The sequence below is a fragment of the Neoarius graeffei genome, chromosome 25, assembly GCF_027579695.1.
Source record: "Neoarius graeffei isolate fNeoGra1 chromosome 25, fNeoGra1.pri, whole genome shotgun sequence".
Taxonomy (NCBI): Eukaryota; Metazoa; Chordata; class Actinopteri; order Siluriformes; family Ariidae; genus Neoarius; species Neoarius graeffei.
Genome location: NC_083593.1, coordinates 39,496,772 through 39,520,536, shown reverse-complemented (window position 1 = coordinate 39,520,536; position 23,765 = coordinate 39,496,772). Strand labels below are relative to the sequence as shown.

Below are 23,765 nucleotides of genomic sequence, written 5' to 3'. Positions count from 1 at the left end.
TAAGATACAGGGTACAAACGTCCAGCAAAATGTTTCAATTTAAAAATAAATAAATTACTACTGAAAATGAAGGAAGGCCGGTGAGGTTTTACAATTGTAACGATTCAGTACAAAATTTATCCCAATATCTGCTGTATCTCAGAAATGAGTACTGCAGTATAATTTATCACAATATTGATATTTATATTGTCGTATTGCCCAGCCTTGTCCAGTCAGTAGTGAAAACTGCTCCCCACAGAATTTATTAAATTACTCTGGCAGTGTTCAAGTAAGCTGCCAAGTTCATAAGTGGAACAGACGAGTGGTACAGATTATCTTTATACCGACTAAATCCTTCAAAATGCAACCACGTTATCAAAAGTGCATATTGTGCCTTCATATCTGAAATGGCGTCTGAGAAAAAATAGATTTTTTTTTTTGCAAGATTATTTGTTCATGGGTGGACGGTTAAATCGTTCCTGTGTAACATGAACTGCATCATAACCACCCGCTTCAGATTTGTTCAATATACAATCCTTCACGTTTGTAGATTGTATGTGCAGAAAGCTCATAAGAACAGAGATGTGCGTTTGGTTCTACTGCACCACGGCTCACTGGGCTACAGGCTTCAGGTGAAGAGATCGGCATAGTCCAGAGTGCCAGGCTTCTGTCCGCACGCATGCAGCAGCCGCTCACCTCCAGAGGGTGTTAAGGGCTCTTCCTGAAAGCAGAACCAGACAGAGTTATTCAGAACATTGTGCTCTGGTGTTCTCTCTTTTCATTAGTTCAAATATGGTTACCTTTACCGAGGCTGTGTGTATCACACCTTAGGAAAATAATCAATTGTTGATTGTCCCAGAGTGTCTTATTTCTCATATAAACAGCAATTCACCAACACTACTTTTATACCAGTAACACAGTTACAGTGTCTTGCAAAAGTATTCATCCCCCTTGGTGTTCTGTTTTGTCGCTTTACAAGCTGGAATTAAAATTGATTTTTGGGCAGTTCGCACCATTTTGATTTACACAACATGCCTACAACTTTAAAGGTGCAAATTGTTTTATTGCGACACAAACAATAATTAAGATGGAAAAAAAAAAAAACAGAAATCTGGAGTGTGCACCCTCTTTCGTATGAAACCCCTAAATAAGAGCTGGTCCAACCAATTCACTTCATAAGTCTCAATTAGTTGATTAAAGTCCACCTGTGTGCAATCAAAGTGTCACATGGTGTCTGTATAAATCAACCTGTTCTGGAAGGACCCTGACTCTGCAACACTACTAAGCAAGCAACATGAAACCCAAGGAGCACTCCAAACAGGTCAGAGACAAAGTTGTGGAGGAGTATAGATCAGGGTTGGGTTATAAAAAAATATCCCAAACTTTGTAAAGCACCATTAAATCCATTATAGCAAAACGGAAAGTATGTGTCACCACTACAAGCCTGACAAGAGAAGGCTACCCACCAAAACTCACAGACCGGACAAGGAGGGCATTAATCAGAGATGCAACAAAGACACTAAAGATAACACTGAAAGAGTTGCAAAAAAATCCACAGCGGAGATGGGAGTATCTGTCCATAGGGCCACTTTAAGCCGTACACTCCACAGAGTGGGGCTTTATGTAAGAGTGGCCAGGAAAAAAAAAAAAGGCATTGCTTAAGAAAACACATTTTGAGTTTGCTCAACAGCATGTAGCAGACTCCCCAAACACATGGAAGAAGATTCTCTGGTCAAACGAGACCAAAATGTATCTTTTTGGCCATCATGGGGAAGGCCATGTGTGGCACAAACCCAACACCCTGAGAACACTATTCCTACAATGAAGCATGGTGGTGGCAGCATCATGCTGTGGGGATGTTTTTCATCTGCCGGGACAGGAAAGCTGGTCAAGACTGAAGGAAAGATGGATGGCACTAAATACAGGGCAGTTCTGGAGGAAAACCTGTTTGAGTCAGCCAGAGGTCTGAGACTTGGACGAAGGTTCACGTTCCAGCAGGACAATGACCCTAAACATACTGCTAAAGCTACACTGGAGTGGTTTAAAGGGAAACATTTAAATGTCTTGGAATGGCCTAGTCAAAGCCCAGATCTTAATCCAGTTGAGAATCTGTGGCCTAACTTGAAGATTGCTGGACACCAACGCAACCCATCTAACTTGAAGGAGTTGGAGCAGGGTTTTTTTGCCTTGAGGAATGGGCAAAAATCCCAGTGGCTAGATGTGCTAAGCTAATAGAGACATACTCCAAGAGACTTGCAGCTGTAACTGCAGCAAAAGGTGGATCTGCAAAGTATTGACTTTGGGGGTTGAATGCTTATGCACATTCCAGATTTCTGGGTTTTTTTCACCGTAATTATTGTTTGTGTCACAATAAAGCAACAATTTTCACCTTTAAAGTGGTAGGCATGTTGTGTAAATCAGATGGCACGAACCCTCCAAAAAACGTTGCTTTTCGTGGCAAACGTTGCTTTTCGTGACGTCACGTGTGGGACGCCCCTTTCTGAATCCCATGTCAGCGTTGGTTTGTTTATGAGAAAACGACCTGGTGGTTTTCTGCAAATTTCTTCAACGTTATCACGTAATTATTAAAATGGTTAACAGATGTATCGTAGGAGGGTGTAGCGACACCAATCTTGATGGGATTAGTACTCATCGTTTTCCAAAAGACCAGACAATGAGAGAGAAATGGGAGCGCTTCGTGAGAGGCACCCGGAAAACCTGGCAACATGCAACAGACCACAGCATCATATGCAGGGCTCACTTCATAAAGCCCGATGACTGAGAACTATTTGCAGTGGGAAATGGGCTTCAAGAAGCAACTTGATCTGAAAAAAGACGCAGTTCCATCTGTTAGAATGCCCAAAGCAACACTGGCTCCATTTGTGTCAGCATCACCAAAGGAGCCAGCCGTGTTCGTCTCCCCTGACAGAAGGCGAAGTGCCGCATCCACTGAGGCCCTTGAAGTCGAGGACCAAGCAGAGCCGAGAAAAAGACCAAGAAAATCGGCAATTCACAAGTTGACTGTTGCCAGGGTAAGAAATAAGAGACTATACTCTAAATTAGGTGTTCTTGTGTTTGTGTCTCAGCCTGCTGGCGGATCTGCACGTGACGTCACGAATCTGGATCAATATGGCTCCAGACTCCCTTGGGATTTTTCCAGATGCGTTTTGTTATTTTTTTCTGCTGTAGACAGATGGCCTTGTGCAAAATTACCCTTCTGGATGAGTGTGTAAAGGGACATACTATCATATATAATAATAAAAAAAAAAAACACTAAATTGGGGGCGGCACGGTGGTGTAGTGGTTAGCGCTGTTGCCTCACAGCAAGAAGGTCCAGGTTCGAGCCCCGTGGCCGGCGAGGGCCTTTCTGTGCGGAGTTTGCATGTTCTCCCCGTAGGTTTCCTCCGGGTGCTCCAGTTTCCCCCACAGTCCAAAGACATGCAGGTTAGGTTAACTGGTGACTCCAAATTGACCGTAGGTGTGAATGGTTGTCTGTGTCTATATGTCAGCCCTGTGATGACCTGGTGACTTATCCAGGGTGTACCCCACCTTTCGCCCGTAGTCAGCTGGGATAGGCTTCAGCTTGCCTGCGACCCTGTAGAACAGGATAAAGCGGCTAGAGATAATGAGATGAGACACTAAATTGGTCCAGGATACACCCTTTAACTTAACCGCATGTCTTTGGACTGTGGGGGAAACCGGATCACCTGGAGAAAACCCACACAGACACGGGGAGAACATCTAAACTCCACACAGAAAGGCCCCCGTTGACCACTGGGCTTGAACCCAGAACCTTCTTGCTATGAGGCGACTGTGCTAACCACTACAGCGCTATGCCGCCAAAAAATGTAAAATGTGAAGCCAAATACAGAATTCCATTCAACCATATTTTGATTGACTTTTATCAAAAATTAATATTCCATATCAGGATGGTATTAATTGCACTCAAGTCAACAATGTATTACCTTATGGTACTCCACCAGCTCTCCCAGAGACGCAAACTTGATCTGGTCTCCTAGCAGCATGTAGCAGTTGTCTGTAGCATCAATGAGGAAGTGCTTGACTCCATCTGGGCTTTGGTAAGACAGAACATATCCGAAGATCCTTTCACTAACACGGACCAAGAAGCCTCCAGGGCTACCCTTGCTCAGCAAATCCTCAGCCTCTTGACGTGAGATTATACCTGGAGAAAAAGGCAACATGCTCCGCTTAGTTCACAAGTCCGCTAATGAACGTGCCTAACATTTGACCTTGACCCTGTTTGCATCAATTCCAGTTCATCTACTGGTTACGATGATAATTCGATATAAATCCTACAAATAGTCACTCACTCATACTTGAGATATCACGCTAATGAGAATCTCAGATGGACAGGCAGACAAGCAATTAATTTACTTATTTATTTAGATAGATAGATAGATAGATAGATAGATAGATAGATAGATAGATAAAGCTGGTGAAGAAATTGTTTATTGTTATGGTAATAAAAGTGATAAGCTAAATTGTTTCACGGATGTTCCCCAACGTTAAAACATAACTATAAATAAAAAAAAATACATGGTGTTGTACTTTAATAAATAAAAAAAAATTCAGTGTTGGCAAACTGCTGTGGTATAAAAGGAATAAAACTCAACAGGGTGTGCGGTTATAGAAAAATAATCAGTGGTGAAGTGGTGTTATGTAGCCCGATACAAAGTTATTTTATTGTTTACTCGTACACTATGTACTGTATTAAAATGCATACTGTATAAACTCAGTGAAAAAGACCGACCTGGCATGATGCCCTCTTGGGCAGAGGTGATTCTAAAGTCTGTTGTGGCCCCAAGCAAAAATTTCCAGGGGGCCCTTCTGACCAGTGTTCATCACCAATGTGTTATAAATAATCTGACACCAACAAAAAACGTATGAAACCAAAGTTTTTAAATTCCAACTGTGAAAATACAATGGTAAAGAACAATAAAAACAATAAAAAACAAAATAAATAAGCCCTCAGGCCCCAACTCTTGGGGGGCCCCTGGGCTTGGGGCCCCAAGCAGTTGCCTGCCTTGCCTGTTCACAAGCTGCGCATCTGCTCTTGGGAAAGTCTTTTGTAATTTAGTGTAGAGAAACTTCTTAAAGGTAAATAACTGGATCTTAAGTACCATTGATGGTTCATTTCCTTACATTGTGTCATGCTTTTTTGTCAGTCTAATCTGTCTTAAACATTCCATACCATGCAGAATGTGAACTTACCATGAAACCAGGAAGCGATGCGGCTGTCACCGTCTTGGAAACAAACTCTTTGGGATAACTGTTCCTTTCTGAACCAGCGGATGATTTCCTTCCGGCTGGACGAGGACAGTGAACGACGTAAACCAGACCCTCTGTAATTCATAACAGGAAGAAGTGTTGTGGTTAAAAATAAACAGGCTTCGGGAAATCTCACTACAATGTGCTGCTGGATCTGTGTATAAACTCAATATCCCGTCCCTACATCCTAGACATCAGGTGGCTGCTACTGCTGTGATCTACAAAGTGCACACTAGCTCATGCCCACTAGGCCTGAAGAGGATAGCTCCTCAGCCACACGTGATCAGACGTGCAGCTCGCACTAGCCTATCTACGCCAAGTCATGCACTCACTGAACCAATCTCAAGAACCTACTCCACAGGCAGAACCTTCATCCACACTGCGGTGCGGTCCGTATCTGGAATGGACTCCCAGAGAGCATAGTTGGAGAGATTAGTGACGATAGCTTTCAGTCTTTCAAAACTCGTGTTCATCACTATTTGCTTTCTGTACTGTGATCTCGTAGGGAGAACTTCTTGGCTGCTGTGAACCACTGATTGGCCCTTTTGGTTTACTATTATTGTGCTTTGTTGCCCATGTTAGTTCATGACCTAGTCATACTTTTTGTGGTTATTGTTCACCATAGCACATTACACTTGTGTTCAAAATAATAGCAGTCCAACACGACTAACCCGATCAATCACTGTTTTTGGTGGAAATTACATTACTACATGGCAAATAATTTACCAGTAGGTGTAGTAGAGTCATAGAAAACCAACAGACCCAACATTCATGATATGCATGCTCCTGAGTCTGTGTAATCTAATAATTAAGTGAAAGGGACTTGTTCAAAATAATAGCAGTGTGGAGTTTAATTAGTGAGATCATTCATTCTGTGAAAAAACAGATGTCAGTCAGGTGGCCCTAATTTAAGGATGAAGCCAGCACATGTTGTACATCCATTTCTCTCTGAAAACCTGAGAAACATGGGTCGTTCCAGACATTGTTCAGAAGAACAGCGTGCTTTGATTAAAACGTTGATTGGAGAGGTAAAACGTATACTGTAAAGAAGTGCAGAAAATGATGGGCTGCTCAGCTAAAATGATCTCCAGTGCTTTAAAACGGACAGCAAAACCAGAGAGACGTAGAAGAAAACAGAAGACTACCATTCGAATGGATCGAAGAATAGCCAGAATGGCAAAGACTCAGCCAATGATCAGCTCCAGGGTGATCAAAGACGGTCTGAAGTTACCTGTGAGTACTGTGACAATTAGAAGATGCCTGTGTGAAGCTAATCTGTCGGCAAGAAGCTCCCGCAAAGTTCCACTGTTAAAAAAAAGACGTGCTGAAGAGGATACAATTTGCCAAAGAACACATCGACTGGCCTAAAGAGAAATGGAAAAACATTTTGTGGACTGATGAAAGTAAAATTGTTCTTTTTGGGTCCAAGAGCCGCAGACAGTTTTTCAGACGACCCCCAAACACTGAATTCAAGCCACAGTACACTCTGAAGACAGTGACGCATGGTGGTGCAAGCATCATGATATGGGAATGTTTCTCTTACTGTGGTGTTGGGCCCATTTATCGCATACCAGGGATCATGGATCAGTTTGCATATATCAAAATACTTGAAGAGGTCATGTTGCCTTATGCTGAAGAGGAAATGCCCTTGAAATGGGTGTTTCAACAAGACAACGACCCCAAACACACCAGTAAGCGAGCAGCATCAGGGTTCAAGACCAACAAAATGAAAGTCATGGAGTGGCCAGCCCAATCCCCGGACCTTAATCCGATAGAAAACTTGTGGGGTGACATCAAAAATGCTGTTTCTGAGGCAAAACCAAGAAATGCAGAGGAATTGTGGAATGTTGTCAAATCATCCTGGGCTGGAATACCTGTTCACAGGTGCCAGAAGTTCTCAGAAACCGTGGTTATACAACTAAATATTAGTTTAGTGATTCACAGGAATACTAAATCCTTAAGATTTTTTCAGTTTATACAGTAAATATTTGGAGTTTGTAATGAAAAATGCAGACACTGCTATTTTTTTTGAACAGCGCAATGTTCATTTTTCTTCATTTTCTGTAAAGTAATTAAAATATTGATACATTTTTCTTCATGTTTTGATGTAGAATATAATGTGCAGTGTTCCCAATGCATGGAAATAAAAACTATTATAAGGATTTTGAGCTTTTTTTAAACACACTGCTATTATTTTGAACACAACTGTATACATGTTTTTTTTTAAAAACCTACAAGGGAAAATGATTGCGTTATAGTCTTCAGGGTCTATTGGGGTATGGATTTAAAATAAGACTCATCGTCTGGTAAGAAACCAGTGAAACGGTTCTTACCACTGAAATGGTTCCAGTAAAACTCCAATAGGATTTTGTATTAGAAAAAGTACAGAAGTGTACAGACCTGTGAAGAGGCTCATTAGTGAGAGTGAGGTTTCTGGGTTTAGGTAGAGGAGCCGGTTTCTCTCCTCCAAAGGCCTTGGTCATGGCCGCCACTCGACCTCTCTCCAGTGCCTTTAGAGAACGCCTGCGGTGATCCTCCCTCGTTTGCTTGGCCAGAGAACGTCTCCGTTGGTCAGCTGCTTTAGATTTCCGCACTAGAACACAAAAAACAACCCACATACGGTATGCACATTTGAAAATATTATTGGAATGCTAGATTCACATTAGCTTTTAAAACAGTAAAATTAGTTACAGGAAACTGCTCTAAACATTAGATATGGTTCCTACTGAAACTTTCATTATCATGAATATGTAACATGAAACATTTCAAAGAGATGATTATAAGCCAGAAGACATGACTGATTTTTAATACAGAACTGTAACGTTATCTTTTTCACAGGCAAATATAAAAAGCTCTCATTCTCTCTCCATAGTCAATAGAAGCTTTGCATCGTCACGTGACCCCCATAGCAACGGTAACTATGCCGCCATGGCAGGAGGCACGCTTGTAGTGCTTCATTCAGATAACCAGGGTTCTTACTAGGCCTTTTCAGTGTATCGGGCCGAAATGCAATATTTCCTTACCGCTACGACCACAACATTGCCGACATGCCTGTAAAAGTTGCAGCTTCAATAATAAAAAGACTTGTCAGTCTTGAAAATGTAGCCTTTTGTTTAATTTTCTCGTTATCCCCACGGGGCAGTGATGGCATGCTGCCATGCGAATGTTCTACATTCGGATATACTCCACTCCCCGTCCACGTCCAGTGCATAGCTGCCCGAGTAGTTCTGTGTGGAGACTGTCACTGATCATGCCAGTCTGGTTAACCTCCTTCCTTATGCTGTGTTCGTGGTAAAGTGCCATCCGTGTTAAGAGGCGCTTACGCGCCATGCACGTAATACGTACCAGTCCCTAGCAAATTTTTTTGACACAACAGTGCATTGAAACCATCGGAGTAACAGTCAGTCGGGGAAGGTATGATACGAGTTAGATCTGGATAGTCATGTGCTGTAATCGAATGGCTGAAGCTGAAAATAAAGAAGAAGAAGAAACCTTTATTCGTCACATGCACACTTCAAGCACAGTGAAATTCATCCTCTGCATTTAACCCATCTGAAGCAGTGAACACACGCACACACTCAGAGCAGTGGGCAGCCACACCAGAGCGCCCGGGGAGCAGTCAGGGGTTCGGTACCTTGCTCAAGGGCACCTCAGCTCAAGGCCACCCCACGTCAACCTAACTAAAGGTGACACTTGGTGAACATTAACAGGTTGTTTTATTCTGATTCTTATTCCATAAATATGTAACGAATATAGCTGAATATTAATTATAATAAGGTCTTCAATCAAAAACAATCTCAGCAACTTTTGGCAAAATAAATTAATAACCCTTATTAATATTACCAAAAAAGAGTGATTTTCAGGGAGGCCTGCAAGTGCCAGGAATTGCACTAAAATGCATCTCTGAGCATGTAGAACCCGTGAGCTTTCAGGGGCCTAAGGCAACTCCCAAACCCCCAGCCATTATGACTGGTGCCACTACGCTGATATTTTGGTCTAGTTAGAACCCTGGATGAGTTAGTAGTTATTGATCGGTATGGGAAGGTTTTGCTGCATTTTTTGGACGTGCAAATTGTTCTGAATGAAACAAAGACATCATATCATCTCCAGGCGCTTTATCCTTCTACAGGGTCGCAGGCAAGCTGGAGCCTATCCCAGCTGACTACGGGCGAAAGGCGGGGTACACCCTGGACAAGTCGCCAGGTCATCACAGGGCTGAAACAAAGACATCAGATTTTTTAATTTACCAAAAGTAATTCATCATCAGGGAAAACTAGAGCGGTTTCTAAACATAGAAGGGAAAAATGGCTCGCATTCGGCATACCGAATGTTTGTGAGCCATTTTTCCTTTCTGTGTTTAGAAATACAAAGTGCAGCGAGGTGCTCATTCTTATCCAGTGAAGTGAACATGAGCTTGAGCACCTTGCTGCACTTTGTTTCTTACGCTCATGTTCACTTCACTGGATAAGGACAAGCACCTTGCTGCAACTCTGAAATTAAATTTTTCTTTTGGAATTCTTACCTTTGTGGAAATTAACTGAGCACCATCGAGTTTTTTACCTCTCCATTCAACACCGAGTCCTACCGAATGTTTGTGAGCCATTTTTCCTTTCTGTGTTTAGAAATCTCTTTCATTTTTTTCCCCCACGATGAAGAATTACTTTTGGTAAATTAAAAAAAATGTCGTCTTTATTTTGTTCAAAACGACTTGCACATCCAAAAACGCAGCAAAACCCTCCCATACTGATTAATAACTAACTTGTCTGAATGAAGCACTATAAGATGCCTCCTGTCATGGCGGCATAGTTACTATTGCTAGGAGGGTCACATGATGGTGCAAAGCTTCTATTCCCTTACATGAATCCTGCCAGGCTTGCTCCTCTTTGTCCTGGCCTTTCCGTAGTCTCTGTACTTCCTTCAGGTTCATATAGATCTGCTGCGCCCTTTCTTCCTTGAGCCTCCTGACCTCCTCCTCGGCTTTTCGTCTTTCCTCTTCCTCCTCCCGCCTCTGAACACAAATAACAAAGAGAACTTTAAACAATGAAGGAGCATAAAGGACACAAACTACCAGGGACACAACAAGCAAAAAAACTTATGTGACGCACCAGAACTTAAAAAGCCTCAAGGGACAATGAATTTGTTCTTAAAATGCTTATTGTAGTGGATAATTTTATATAATGCAGTAAGCTGTTCCATAATCTTGCAACAGCATCATAAAATCACCTTTAAACCCCGTGTGAGATTGTGAAATAGATTGAAAGAGCTCTAGACAGAGTAAGGACACAGGAGGTTCGATATGTAGCTACATTTTATGTCATGCAGAGCTTCAGAAACAAGTAAGCAGGGTCATGGGCAAGCTGGAGCCTATCCCAGCTGACTATGGGTGAGAGGCGGGGCACACCTTATCCAAGATGGCGGCGCATACACATGCAGCTGCTCCTCTCCATCCCGACAGAACGGTGTTTTCGTGTTTGTTTTTTAAAACAGCAACTCCTCTGGCACCATCACATTGAACACGGGGGGCCCTCCCAAGGATGTGTGCTGAGCCCCCTCCTCTTCACTCTGCTGACCCACAACTGCACACCAACATCCAGCTCCAACCTCTTCATTAAGTTTGCGGACGACACGACCGTGGTGGGTCTCATCAACAATGGCGATGAGACAATCTACAGGAGTGAGGTGAGCCGCTTGGCCATGTGGTGCAAGGACAACAATCTCTGCCTGAACGTGGAGAAGACGAAGGAGATTGTTGTGGACTTCAGGAGAGAGCACACCCAGCATGCTCCACTAACTATCGACGGTGCTGCAGTGGAGAGGGTGAGCAGCACCAAGTTACTGGGTGTGCACATCTCTGAAGACCTGTCCTGGAGCAACAACACCGCATCACTGGCCAAAAAAGCCCAACAGTGTCTGTACTTCCTCCGCAAACTGAGGAGAGCAAGAGTCCCGGCCCCCATCATGCACACATTCTACAGAGGCACCATCGAGAACATCCTGACCAGCTGCATCACCGTGTGGTATGGCGCCTGCACTGTGTCCTGCTGCAAGACTCTGCAGCGCATCGTGAGAGCAGCTGAGAGGATCATTGGTGTTTCTCTCCCTTCTCTTATGGATATCTATAACTCCCGCCTCACCCGCAAAGCCATCAGGATTGCAGGTGACCCCACCCACCCATCTCACAGCCTTTTCAGCCTGCTGCCGTTGGGGAGAAGACTGCGGAGTCTCCGGGCCAAAACCAGCAGGCTCAAGGACAGTTTCTTTCACCAGGCGGTCAGGAGGCTCAACTCCCTCCCTGTTCTGCCCCTCCTCCCCCGTGCCACAGATTCTGCCCGTACACCCCCCTGAGCATCTGACATCATGTCACCCTCACAGCCCCCCAACACACACACACACACACTCAAGATTCATTCGCACACTGAACTCAGGGACTGCACATTTCACTTTACCTCGCTCATTTGCACTATTCCGCACTACCTCACCTGAACAGCTATTAGTTTATTGTTTATACTGCTTATTTCATGTTTACCTGCTATACCTCAAGTGCCCTTGACTGTTTATTTTATGTCCTTTTGCTCCAATTTTTGTGTGTGTATTTTATATAGCACACACATATACATACACACACACCTGTGAGTGTTTAGTCTATGTCTATTTCTTATCTAGAGAGTGTTTATATTGTTTATTTCAGTTATTCTATTTTTATTTATTGCATTGCCTGTGGGCAATGCAATAAATGGTGGTGTAGTGGTTAGCGCTGCCGCCTCACAGCAAGAAGGTCCTGGGTTCGAGCCACGTGGCCGGCGAGGGCCTTTCTGTGCGGAGTTTGCATGTTCTCCCCGTGTCCACGTGGGTTTCCTCCGGGTGCTCCGGTTTCCCCCACAGTCCAAAGACATGCAGGTTAGGTTAACTGGTGACTCTAAATTGACCGTAGGTGTGAATGTGAGTGTGAATGGTTGTCTGTGTCTATGTGTCAGCCCTGTGATGACCTGGCGACTTGTCCAGGGTGTACCCCGCCTTTCGCCAGTAGTCAGCTGGGATACGCTCCAGCTTGCCTGCGACCCTGTAGAAGGATAAAGCGGCTAGAGATAATGAATGAATGAATGAATGAATGAATGCATTGCCTGTTTGCACCGTGGGTCAGAGAGGACTGAAATTTCATCTGTGCTGTATGTCGAGCATGTATAGCATATTTGACAATAAAGTTGACTTGACAAGTCACCAGGTCATCGCAGGGCTGACACATACCCTGTGTCCGAATTCACTCCCTACTCACTATATAGTGGACGATATATAGCAAGTTCACCATTTTGTAGTGCTGTCCAAATGTACTGTATAGTGAGAATTATTACACCCTATATAGTGCACTCAAAGTATTCCACAATGCATCATGAACAGTAGTGTACAACCAATAGTCACTAACCAAGCGATGTATACCATCATGCATTGCGGTTGCGCTGAAAGAAATCAAAAGCCTCAAATTTGATTTAATAAAAGGCAGCAGCAAAGAAGAAAGTATTCAACCTTGATTTAAAAATAACTGAAAGATGCAGCAGACACACAGTACTTTGTATTGATTAATGTGGGAAATGCGCTCAGTATAATATGGATTTATCACAAAAATACATGCATGTATTTATTATTTTGAAAACCCACCAGCCGACTGATCTGGCACGTTTTAATTGTGCGACAGTAATGACGTAAAAACGGCGTGGCAGAGTAGTGTCCGAAAGTGTTTTTTCATTTTAATCAATGAGCTCACTATATATAGTCCTCTATATAGAATTCCCTAGACAGTGAGTAATGAATGATTTCAGACACAGGGCAAGAGACAAACAACCATTCACACATTCAGTCAATTTAGAGCCACCAATTAGCCTAACCTGCATGTCTTTGGACTGTTGGGGAAACCGGAGCACCCGGAGAAAACCCATGTAGACAGGGGGCAAACATGCAAACTCCATACAGAAAGGCCCCTATCAGCCACTGGGCTCGAACCCAGAACCTTCTTGCTGTGAGGCAACAGTGCTAACCACTACACCACCATGCCGCCTTTAGAAACAAGCAATTAATCGATCTTTAATTTCAACTAGTGGAGAAGGTAGAAGGGGGGCCCAACTCCTTTGGATTAGCAGCAGAAGTGAAACTGGACTGTTCTTCTCAACTATATGGTCTCAGCATTTTTAAAATTGGAAATAAAGTAAAATGAAAATGTAGCACTGGTTCTCTTTCATGGGATCAGATTCAGCTCACATTCTAGCACTTTATCTCCAATTGCTGTACTCATTATTTCCTCCACCAACTTTGTTGGAGGAGGTTATGTTTTCGCCTCCGTTTGTTTGTTTGTTCCCAACATAACTACAAAAGTAGTGAACGGATTTTGATGAAATTGAGGAAATGCGAGCCATGGGCCAAGTAACACTCGATTACATTTTGCTGCAAATCCAAATATTTATGTTAACAAACATCTGGATATTCGAATATGTGGCTTGACAGAGGTATACACTCGAACAAGTGCCCTTGTAAGTTTTTGTTTTTCATTTTTTACAGATCATATTTAAGTGTTGTAATGAACATGCTTTTCAGGTTTTTTTTTGGACATACTACAAACCTGGAGTAACTGGTAGAGCAATCCAAAGCATGAAGAATCACTTTAAGGTGTGAAGGCCTAAGCTTTGGCTCGATTTGACATAATGACTCACGATACCTTCAACTCCTCTTGTTGGCTCTTCTCCAGAGCAGCTGCCTTTCGAGCTTCTTCCTGCCGGGCAGCTTCCTCGTCCTCTATATGCAACCCAGAGAACCGTCTCTCCAGTTCAGCTTCTTTCTTGGCTCTGTACATGATCACGACACCCAGGTCAAACAGAACATCACTACATTCCACTGTGGAATGAAATGGACGCACTTTGATAGGAGCAACCAAACACACACTAGTACTCTATTCACACACGGAACATAAGAGATTTTTCATGAGCTTTCAAGCCTCGTGCAACTTTTATCATCAGCACAGAACACAGCGATCAGAAATTCAGTTGTTCTTCCAAATAAAGTACGGTATATTTGTTATTTGTGATAGTAAATTTATAAGGAATGAAGAAAGGAAGGAAATAGCAATTAAGTGCGTAATTAAATATGCAAACAAATGCAAAAAAAAAAAGTGGAGTCGATAGTAAACTATCTACTGAGCAAGTGCATGTACAGGGAGTGGACTGAGTCAATATCCAGAGATTAGACTGGAGAAATGTTTAACTAAAGAGAATTAAGGAAATCTTACAAGGACAATTAATGACTAACTCGCACCTTCATTGAAGGTAACGTCAGAGCTGGAGGTAGAGTTCACCTCTGATTTTTTTTTTTTTTAAAGAAAAATTTTAGATAAGATAACAGCGGTTTGCTTTGTCAGGTTTGGGAGGAGTAAATGTGCTGACAGCGTTGCAGCTTTAGGGAGTGACCCATGAATGTAATAACGAAAGTGTGAATAACAGCTTCAGACATAATTAGCGCATTACATAATACAATATAATAATAAGAAGAACTTTATTCATCACATGTATACTTGTGAAATTCCTCTCTGCAGTGAACACACACATGCGTGCACACACCCAGAGCAGTGGGCAGCCATGCTACAGCGCCCAGGGAGCAGCTGGGGGTGAGGTGCCTCGCTCAAGGGCACCTCAGCCTAAGGCTGTCCCCACATTAACCTAACTGCATGTCTTTGAATATATAATATAATATAATCTCTTAAAGGTCCCCTTGCATCGTTTTTTCATTAATTGCGCGGTGGTCTCTAGTATGAATGAATGCCCTGTGAGCCGGTTTTGGTGAAAAAAAATGCTGTAGTTCTCCTGTTTCAGGCTGTTCTAGTTTGGTGGAGGAGTGGGTGGCGGGAGAACGACAGGATTTCAGCTCTTACTCATTAATATTCATGACATGTAAACGTGTTACCTCTGATTGGCTAACAGCACTGTGATGCTACCTCCAGTGGGTCAGAACAAGCGGATGTGGGCGTCTTTGTAAAAACTGTTTCGATTGGCTATTATGGTCTCGACATCGATGTTTTGACCAATAACAATGTAGATGTGGCAGCGGGGGCGTGGCCGAGCATCGGTCTGTGAATGGAGGGCGGAGTCAGGGAAGGTAAGTGGCAGAATCACTGCACCTGACGGGAATTAACCTGTGCTTGTGTGTCTTCCCCAGTGACCACGCCCTATAAGAGGAGAGGGAGTGCGGAGGAAGGGAGCGCTCTTCCCAACCAGAACGCTTGTGTGCGCACACGCGTGACTGGGAGGGAGTCATTCATTCATTTATTTAATTGAATACTCCCTGCGGCAGCGGCTCTCATCAAGGCACGAGGCACGGAGCGGAGCTTGCCTCGGGGGGTGTGGGGGGAATAACGTCCTCTGGCTGGGAGCTGATGGGCCCTGGAAGTGCTGGTTCGTTCGGGAGAGGGCAGAGGCCGCTGGCTGCCAAGTCTGGGGAGGCTGGGACCTAGGGTTAGGGTTAGGTGAATTACGTCCCGTGGGGCAGAGCTAGCCCGCCCTGGCAGCACTCGTTCCTTCGGGAGGGGCAGAGGCCACTGACTGCCAAGTCTGGGGAGGCTGGGACCTCCCCTGCCCGAGTTACGAGCGTGCAAAGTCGGGCTGGAGCCGCCGTTAGAAACGAAACTGATGCGGAGCACCGCGCTGCGCCTCAAGACGAATTACTTCTCTCTCCTCACGCTTTCTTCCCATGGGCGGTCGCAAGCCAAGGTGGGCGAGGCCATGAATACTAATTTTGGAAGTGACGTAACTTCGTATGGCTTTTTCTGATCTGCTCGTTTTTCCGACTATTTTCTTTCATAAGCTAATACAGGGAATGGGAGTAGAATTACATTTTCACATGCAGCATGCATATGCAACTCAGACTGAACTATGGTATTTCAAAAAGAGCCAGTATTAAACGTTTTTGGTGGAAGGGCACCTTTAATATAATAGAATCCAATCCTGAGTAATCTTATATAATGGAATAAATGGGCAGCATGGTGGTGTAAGTGGTTAGCACTATCACCTCACAGCAAGAAGGTTCTGGGTTCGAGCCCAGCGGCCAGCGAGGGCCTTTCTGTGCGGAGTTTGCATGTTCGCCCCGTGTCTGCGTGGGTTTCCCCCACAGTCCAAAGACATGCAGTTAGGTTAATATGGGACAGCCTTGGGCTGAGGTGGCCTTGGGCGAGGCACCTAACTCCCAACTGCTCCCCAGGCGCTGTTAGCATGGCTGCCCACTGCTCTGGGTGTGTGTGCGCGCGTGTGCTCATTGCTCACATGTATGTGCATGTGTGTGTTCACTGCTTCAGATGGGTTAAATGCAGAAAGGAATTTCACAAGTGTACATGTGATGAATAAAGTTGTGCTTTCTTTTCTTTAAATATGGGTAATCCTTTTATCTTAGCACATTTTACAAAACTCAATACCCAGCAATAAATTGTCTACCACATATCAAAGACCTGGTATTTATTGGATCCATGATAACTCGTCTAAAATCCAAACTGGTAGAGAAAGAGGACACACAATACATCAACCCATGAATGGCACAGAACCACTTCTTAAACCTCACTAAGCACTCTAATGAGTGCTATAAACAAACAAACGGACGCTGTTGTAACAATGAAGATACGAAAAAGGATTTGTTGTGAGCTGATGTTACTGTTGTATTAACTTCCTATTCATTCTAATAGATAAATAGTAGGAATTTAACCACACTGCAAAAAAAAAAAAAAAAGTCGTTTTATTGTAAAACGTTTTGCTTTTCTTTTTAGGTAATATACTTGCTGCTGTTTCGTTCTGCACTACACTGAGCCAAAGCAATGAAGTCTCGTTCTGGTGTGTATTGTTTGATGCAAATCTGAATGACAATAAAGAAAGTCCAAGTCAGAAATAGGGGTACAGTCAGAGTCCATTTCTGTCCCCAGGGTACAAGCTACACTAATGTACCCCTACGGCTCATTATTGGACTTCAGGGTAACTGTGTGTATCTTTCTAGGGTCAAGAAGGCACATCCATGCTCCCAATCTCATCTCATTCATCTCATCTCATTATCTCTAGCCGCTTTATCCTGTCCTACAGGGTCGCAGGCAAGCTGGAGCCTATCCCAGCTGACTATGGGCGAAAGGCGGGGTACACCCTGGACAAGTCATCACAGGGCTGACACATAGACACAGACAACCATTCACACCTACGGTCAATTTAGAGTCACCAGTTAACCTAACCTGCATGTCTTTGGACTGTGGGGGAAACCGGAGCACCCGGAGGAAACCCACGCGGACACGGGGAGAACATGCAAACTCCGCACAGGAAGGCCCTCCCGGCCCCGGGACTCGAACCCAGGACCTTCTTGCTGTGAGGCGACAGCGCTAACCACTACACCACCGTGCCGCCCCATGCTCCCAATCAGTATATAAAAGGGTATTGCCCCAGTGACAAGCTAGTGTACCCCTATAGGTACAATGATGTGTGATCGCCTTAAAATTCATATCGTACATTAGTTCAATGCAATTTGATGGCCTCATTGTGCTACTTTACTATATGAGATTCAATGAACTCACAATGTTAAGACACCAGGTTCCTCACTTTTGTTTTAAGTTAAAAGAACAAATCATTATTACAGTGCAGTTTTTCCTGTAGCTGGAAACAAGCAAGATGGGAAATTCCAGTCCGTTCCAGTGTAGTGAACTTCTAGTGAATGATAATACACACACCTGAGATCCTCTGCCTCTTTCTGGGCCTGTAGTGCCGCCCTCTCAGCCATGATCTCATCACAGATCTGGTCATACGATTTATCGTCAGGATGCTCACCCATCACCCACACCCACACGTCACTGTCTGACGCTTTCAGCCATGATACTGTCTTCACTGAGACTGAGGGACCAAATACACACACACACAAAGTTAATTGAATTGAAGGAAAGGTAATGTTTAGAGAATATTCTAGCTTTTTCAAACTAAACTATATCCATTATATCTGGAGTTTAAGTGTGATTACCGCAGATGAGCATTTCAAAATGTTTCCCTGTACTGAGGGTTTTTTTGGTTTTTTCTCTCACTATTCAACACTGGAGAAATACAGCAAAGAGTAATTCCACTTATATAAGCTTTCCCTGGGGTTTTGAGATACACAAGCATGATCAGTCCGCAACTGAAGCTCTGTAGCGTTGGCATTAAGTTATGCGGGTTATGTTGCTACACGCTTAATCATATCCCATCTCTGAAAGGATTACGAAGTTTTTAGCTGAAGTATTTTTAAACGAACATATGACTTTAGTGTTAAACTGAAACGTTTAACCAACACCCCAACAACTGCTCTTACGCTTGGTAAAAATAAATAAATAAATAAGGAGGAAGCAGATTTGGTAAGATATTTTATTTTATTCTATCCACATTCACTGGACATGAGTAATCATGCACTCTGATTGGCTACTCTACTACAACGCTATCAGCTCGTATACCATGAGTAGAGAAAAACAAAATGGAGGAGCATGTTGCTGAACCAACCGAGGACGAAATAAAAACTCTACTCAAAAACAAAAACACCCAAAAAAAAATACAAAAAAAAGCAACAAAATATGGAATGAAGTACATCTTTTTTAATAAATTCTTATTCTTCTTCTTCTTATTATTATTATTATTATAGCATTTTTCAGAAATTGCAACTGTCGTTTCACTGGTTTGTTTACATTCTTCATCTTTAACCATTAAAATTTATTGAATTTTTTTAGACTGGTTCAAAAGCTCAAAGAAGTTTGAAAATTACAGAACTGAAATGTCCAAGGAAGAATTAAATAAAATGTCCAAAGCTATTGTATACCTCGGCACGACAGCAAGACGGCACTTTCTAGAGAAAAAAAACGCAACAACAACGGTAAAGTCAGTTCAGGCAGCTATCAATAGGTTTTTAAGAAGTCCGTCTTTTGTATAAAAGTTTTTATTTATCGAATTTGCAAAAAATAAAATTAAATGCTCCGTTTCTCAAAATCCAGTGCATGTGGATAGAATAAAAAAGAGTTATTCCACTCAATCTCGTCGTACGTGAGCCGACAAGGGGCATGGAATAATTGTTATATGTTTGTTTCATCTGAAGATTTTTATTATGTAAAGAATAAAACAAGACAGGGTGTGCTATTCTAGGGAAATAACCAATGATGGAGTGGTGACTCCATCACTGATTATTTCCCTAGAATAGCACACCCTGTCTTGTTTTTTTTTCCTGACATAATAAAAATGATGAGGCTCGATGCTAAGTTAAACAAAGTTATTTTTATCACCTTGAAGTTGATGATATTTCTATGATTTCTAAATCTGGCATCCTGTAGTGTTTTAGTCCTTTTATACCAAATCAACTCAATGATTTTCGAACAATTCTGGAAGACACGCATAGAGTTCGCACTACTGTCCCAGCTGCTATTAGAGAAAATTAAAATCAACAGCTTGTGACCAATCAGACTCAAGAATTCAAAAAGTGTTGTAAAGTATTAAACATCCATTAGAAATTAACTCCAAGTGAATTTTTTTTTTACTATTCTGTAAGCCATAGTCTCTGAACTCGTAACAACATGAAGCCTTTTTCATTACACAGCAGCAGTGATGCAGCAGTTGTCTGTTAATCAGTTAAAAAAAAACACCACCACACAACTGAACTCTTTTGCAATAACTTCCAGTTTCAGGCTGAACTATGACTTCGGTTCTGTGAAAATAAATGATTGTTAGATTTTTGTTTTGAACTGCTCAACTAAATATCTCATCTCATCTCATCTCATCTCATCTCATCTCATCAGGTTCTTTAACATTTGGGATGAATGAGGATGTGTGGGTCCCAGGACATGTGCTATTTGTGTCTCAGGCTGAAAAGGTTTAGCTTCTCTTGTGGTAAATGAAAAAAAAAAAAAAAGAGAACCGTTACCTCTTTTGGGCTTCACCGTTTTAGCCTCCTGCTCGAGCCGTGCTTCTCTCTCTTTCCACCTGCGGACCTGTTCTTCTCTCATTTTAAAGAAGAGAATCTGCTTCTGCTCTTCGTTCAGCTCGGCCAGCAGCTCCGGCTCGATGAACATGTCGCTGAGAATCTGCTGCAGCATGGTTATAGTCCTGTATCCTTTGTCTTAAGAAGAAATGTTCTTCCTGTGTCCAGTCCAGAAACGTTTCAGGTCGTCAGAGGTGCAGGTCAGAAAGGTTCAGGAGTGAATCACTAATTCTTTACTGTGACGTCTCAAACAACTGCGTTTAAAAAATAAAATAAAATTAAAATACTACAAGATATGATGTTAGAAAGTCAGCTCCATGGACTTATCTTGTTAGAGTTTTTCAGCTGCACAGTCAAGGTAAGTGTTTTGCTGGTCAAACGCATGTGCTAGAGTCAAGTCTTATCTGTAGGCTACTTCCTCATTCCAGCAAGCATGATGAACAAAACCCTCCCAAAGACCCACAGGCTTAAAAAACAAAACAAAACACCAGTATGCACTTCCACATCAGTACAATCCAGTGTTTCAATGAAATGCCACCTAGTTCATTTTATTTATACATTCACCTTCATCTGAACTTATCCCAGGAATGGTACCAGGTGGATATATACCCTGGATGAAATGCCAGGTAATCACAGAACATACTAAGATTTCAACCTATTTCAGTTCAGCAGATATTACTGAAGATTACATTTTTTGTTTTGAATAAATCTATACGCTTATCCGGTTCTTCATAATTTGGAATGAATCTATCTCAGAGCATATTTCACACGCACATTCATACCTCAGGACACTTTTATCTTTATCCAGTCCACCTTATCTGTACGTTTCTGGGAGACGGGAGGAAACCTCAGAACCTGGAGGAAACCTGCAAGGACACAGGGAGCATGTGAAAGACCACAGAGACAGCAATCTGAGCTAAAACAAAAAAGTGACTACATGCTGCACGCTGCAAGAAAAATGATATCTTGTTAAGAGAAAATATCTAATATTTCTTATTAGAACTCAAATATATATGATTATTTAGCTTACTATTAGACACTTTTACTCATTTCAAGCTTTACGTTTTATTATTCTGATGGCAGGTAATTTTGCCAATTTTAAACATTTAATTCTAGAAAGAAGCTAAATTATCTGGCAATAGAATAAGAAAATTTAAAGCTTGAAATGAGTAAGTGTCTAATAGTAAGCTAAATAATCATATATTTGAGCTCTAATACGCTTCTAATAGGAAATATTAGATAAATTCACCCATGTTAAGAGAAAATATCTTTAATAAGATCAGTTTTTGCAGTGCACCACCTGTCATTTTTTAAAAAAGTTTCTTTTATACCTTAAAAAAAATGCTTTCATAAAACCAGTTGAGGATTTTCTAGAACTGAACTGTTTTAACATACGTTTTTTGTTTTGATTCTCTTTTCCTGTCTTTGGTTGAGTATTGATTGATTGCCTGAACAACAAGTCAGATGTTACATATCTATCTATGATGGATTCTTTGTATACAACAACAAAAACTACTACTACTACTAATAATAATAATAATAATAATAATAATAATAAAGTGTTGTTGGATAAAAATAACCCGTCACAGACAGATTTCTTTTCAAAAACATTTTTTGTTACTTTAATAATAATAATAATAATAATAATAATTAGTAGTAGTAAAGTAACAAAATGTTTTTGAAAATAAATCTGCAACTCCATAACCCAAATAAAATGCTTATAGCACAGTAAACACAAACATACACACACTTACATCACTGAAATCATCTTAGTAAAGCCACAGATGATAAAATTCCACACAACCTGATTTATGACAGAAAATGCAGATTACATCCTGTAAAAACAGAAATCTTCACTCCGGATCTTCTCAAGTAACCTAATGACATCCAAAACGTGAAGTAATTTGGCAAGTCACAAACTTCAAAGTATCAAACACGCCATATGAGTCACCTGAAGGTTTGTTCACTTCCTCAGATAGAAGTTTCCACCCACATGTCTAATCCTAACATTGTTTTCTGGGTCTGATAGTGCAGAAGCACACTGCCCCCTACAGGTAAACATCACTCCACCTGCCTTCCCACTTGTGTGTTTTCACCAAATACATGCTAAAGGTTCCTGTTTAGGGTGGCACTGTCACCTCACAGCAAAAAGGTCCTGGGTTTGAGCCCAGCAGCTGACGGGGGCCTTTCTGTGTGGAGTTTGCATGTTCTCCCCGTGTCCGCGTGGGTTTCCTCCGGGTGCTCCGGTTTCCCCCACAGTCCAAAGACATGCAGGTTAGGTTAACTGGTGACTCTAAATTGAGCGTAGGTGTGAATGTGAGTGTGAATGGTTGTCTGTGTCTATGTGTCAGCCCTGTGATGACCTGGCGACTTGTCCAGGGTGTACCCCGCCTTTCGCCTGTAGTCAGCTGGGATAGGCTCCAGCTTGCCTGCGACCCTGCAGGACAGGATAAGTGGCTACAGATAATGGATGGATGGATGGATGGGGCTCCTGTTTAGGGTGGCATGGTGGTGTAGTGGTTAGCACTGTCGCCTCATAGCAAGAAGGTCCTGGGTTCAAGCCCAGCAGCCGAGGGGGGGCCCTTCTGTGTGGAGTTTGCATGTTCTCCCTGTGTCTGTGTGGGTTTCCGCCGGGCACTCCGGTTTCCCCCACAGTCCAAAGACATGCAGGTTAGGTTAACTGGTGACACTAAATTGACCGTAGGTGTGAGTGTGAATGGTTGTCTGTGTCTCTGTATCAGCCCTGTGATGACCTGGCGACTTGTCCAGGGTGTACCCCGCCTTTCGCCTGTAGTCAGCTGGGATAGGCTCCAGCTTGCCTGCGACCCTGTAGAACAGGATAAGTGGCTACAGATAATGGCTGGATGGTTCCTGTTTATATTTAATACAATAACCAAATTTAACTTAGCATATAGGTTATTTGTGAACATGTATTATTTTTAACCAAGGATTAACCTCTTTACACAACAAGCTTATTCAAATTTGCATCACAAAGGTTTTGTAAGACTATAGAACTACAGTACCAGTTAAAAGTTTGGACACACTTCCTAATTCAATGCTTTTCTTTATTTTTATTCATTAAAAGACATGTCATGTCTTAAAGCAATGATGGATGTCATTTCTCTTTACTGAGTTGAGCAGTTCTTAATATAATATGGGTTACTCCAGTTGTCCCGTGTCTGTGTGGGTTTCCTCCGGGTGCTCTGGTTTCCCCCACAGTCCAAAGACATGCAGGTTAGGTTAACTGGTGACTCTAAATTGAGCGTAGGTGTGAATGTGAGTGTGAATGGTTGTCTGTGTCTATGTGTCAGCCCTGTGATGACCCGGCGACTTGTCCAGGGTGTACCCTGCCTCTCGCCCGTAGTCAGCTGGGATAGGCTCCAGCTTGCCTGCGACCCTGTAGAACAGGATAAAGCGGCTAGAGATAAAGAGATGAGATTACTCCAGTTGTCACAAGACAATGCAGCAACTTATTGACGTGAAATACACGCCACTACACAATTCAATGGTTCATA

General features: G+C 42.5%; 2 protein-coding genes across 4 annotated transcripts in view; one reads left to right on the top strand and one right to left on the bottom strand.

The window, feature by feature from the left end:
* The window catches only part of slc38a9 (solute carrier family 38 member 9), a 54,770-nt gene extending 47,496 nt beyond the window's left edge, over nt 1–7,274 (top strand). Inside the window, exon 15 of the mRNA XM_060909729.1 lies at nt 5,199–7,274. Within this exon, the coding sequence (XP_060765712.1) occupies nt 5,199–5,205 (7 nt within the window). The 3' untranslated portion in view covers nt 5,206–7,274. The remainder of the gene's footprint in view (nt 1–5,198) is intronic.
* sh2d4a (SH2 domain containing 4A) lies at nt 217–22,192 on the bottom strand. 3 transcript variants are annotated; one of them, XM_060909730.1, is made up of 10 exons: nt 22,005–22,192; nt 21,033–21,116; nt 20,194–20,504; nt 17,996–18,155; nt 13,973–14,099; nt 10,126–10,276; nt 7,669–7,861; nt 5,212–5,342; nt 3,945–4,162; nt 217–700 (listed from the first exon to the last, which is right to left on the bottom strand). In XM_060909730.1, exons 3-10 carry the CDS (start codon nt 20,363–20,365, stop codon nt 608–610), a joined length of 1,245 nt encoding a protein of 414 aa, XP_060765713.1. In that variant the 5' UTR covers nt 20,366–20,504; nt 21,033–21,116; nt 22,005–22,192; the 3' UTR covers nt 217–607. The 3 variants fall into 3 exon arrangements, with proteins under 3 accessions (XP_060765713.1, XP_060765715.1, XP_060765714.1); XM_060909732.1 differs by having other exon boundaries at nt 22,055–22,192; XM_060909731.1 differs by lacking the exon at nt 22,005–22,192 and having other exon boundaries at nt 21,033–21,296.
* Between the last annotated feature and the right edge of the window lie 1,573 nt (nt 22,193–23,765).

Coding starts and splice junctions, on each gene's coding strand:
- sh2d4a (XM_060909730.1), bottom strand. CDS start 20,365: ATGCTGCAGCAGATTCTCAGCGACATGTTCATCGAGCCGGAGCTGCTG. Junction 18,156..20,193: donor AACGGTGAAGCCCAAAAGAG/GTAACGGTTCTC, acceptor TTGGTCCCTCAG/TCTCAGTGAAGACAGTATCA. Junction 14,100..17,995: donor AAAGAGGCAGAGGATCTCAG/GTGTGTGTATTA, acceptor GATCATGTACAG/AGCCAAGAAAGAAGCTGAAC.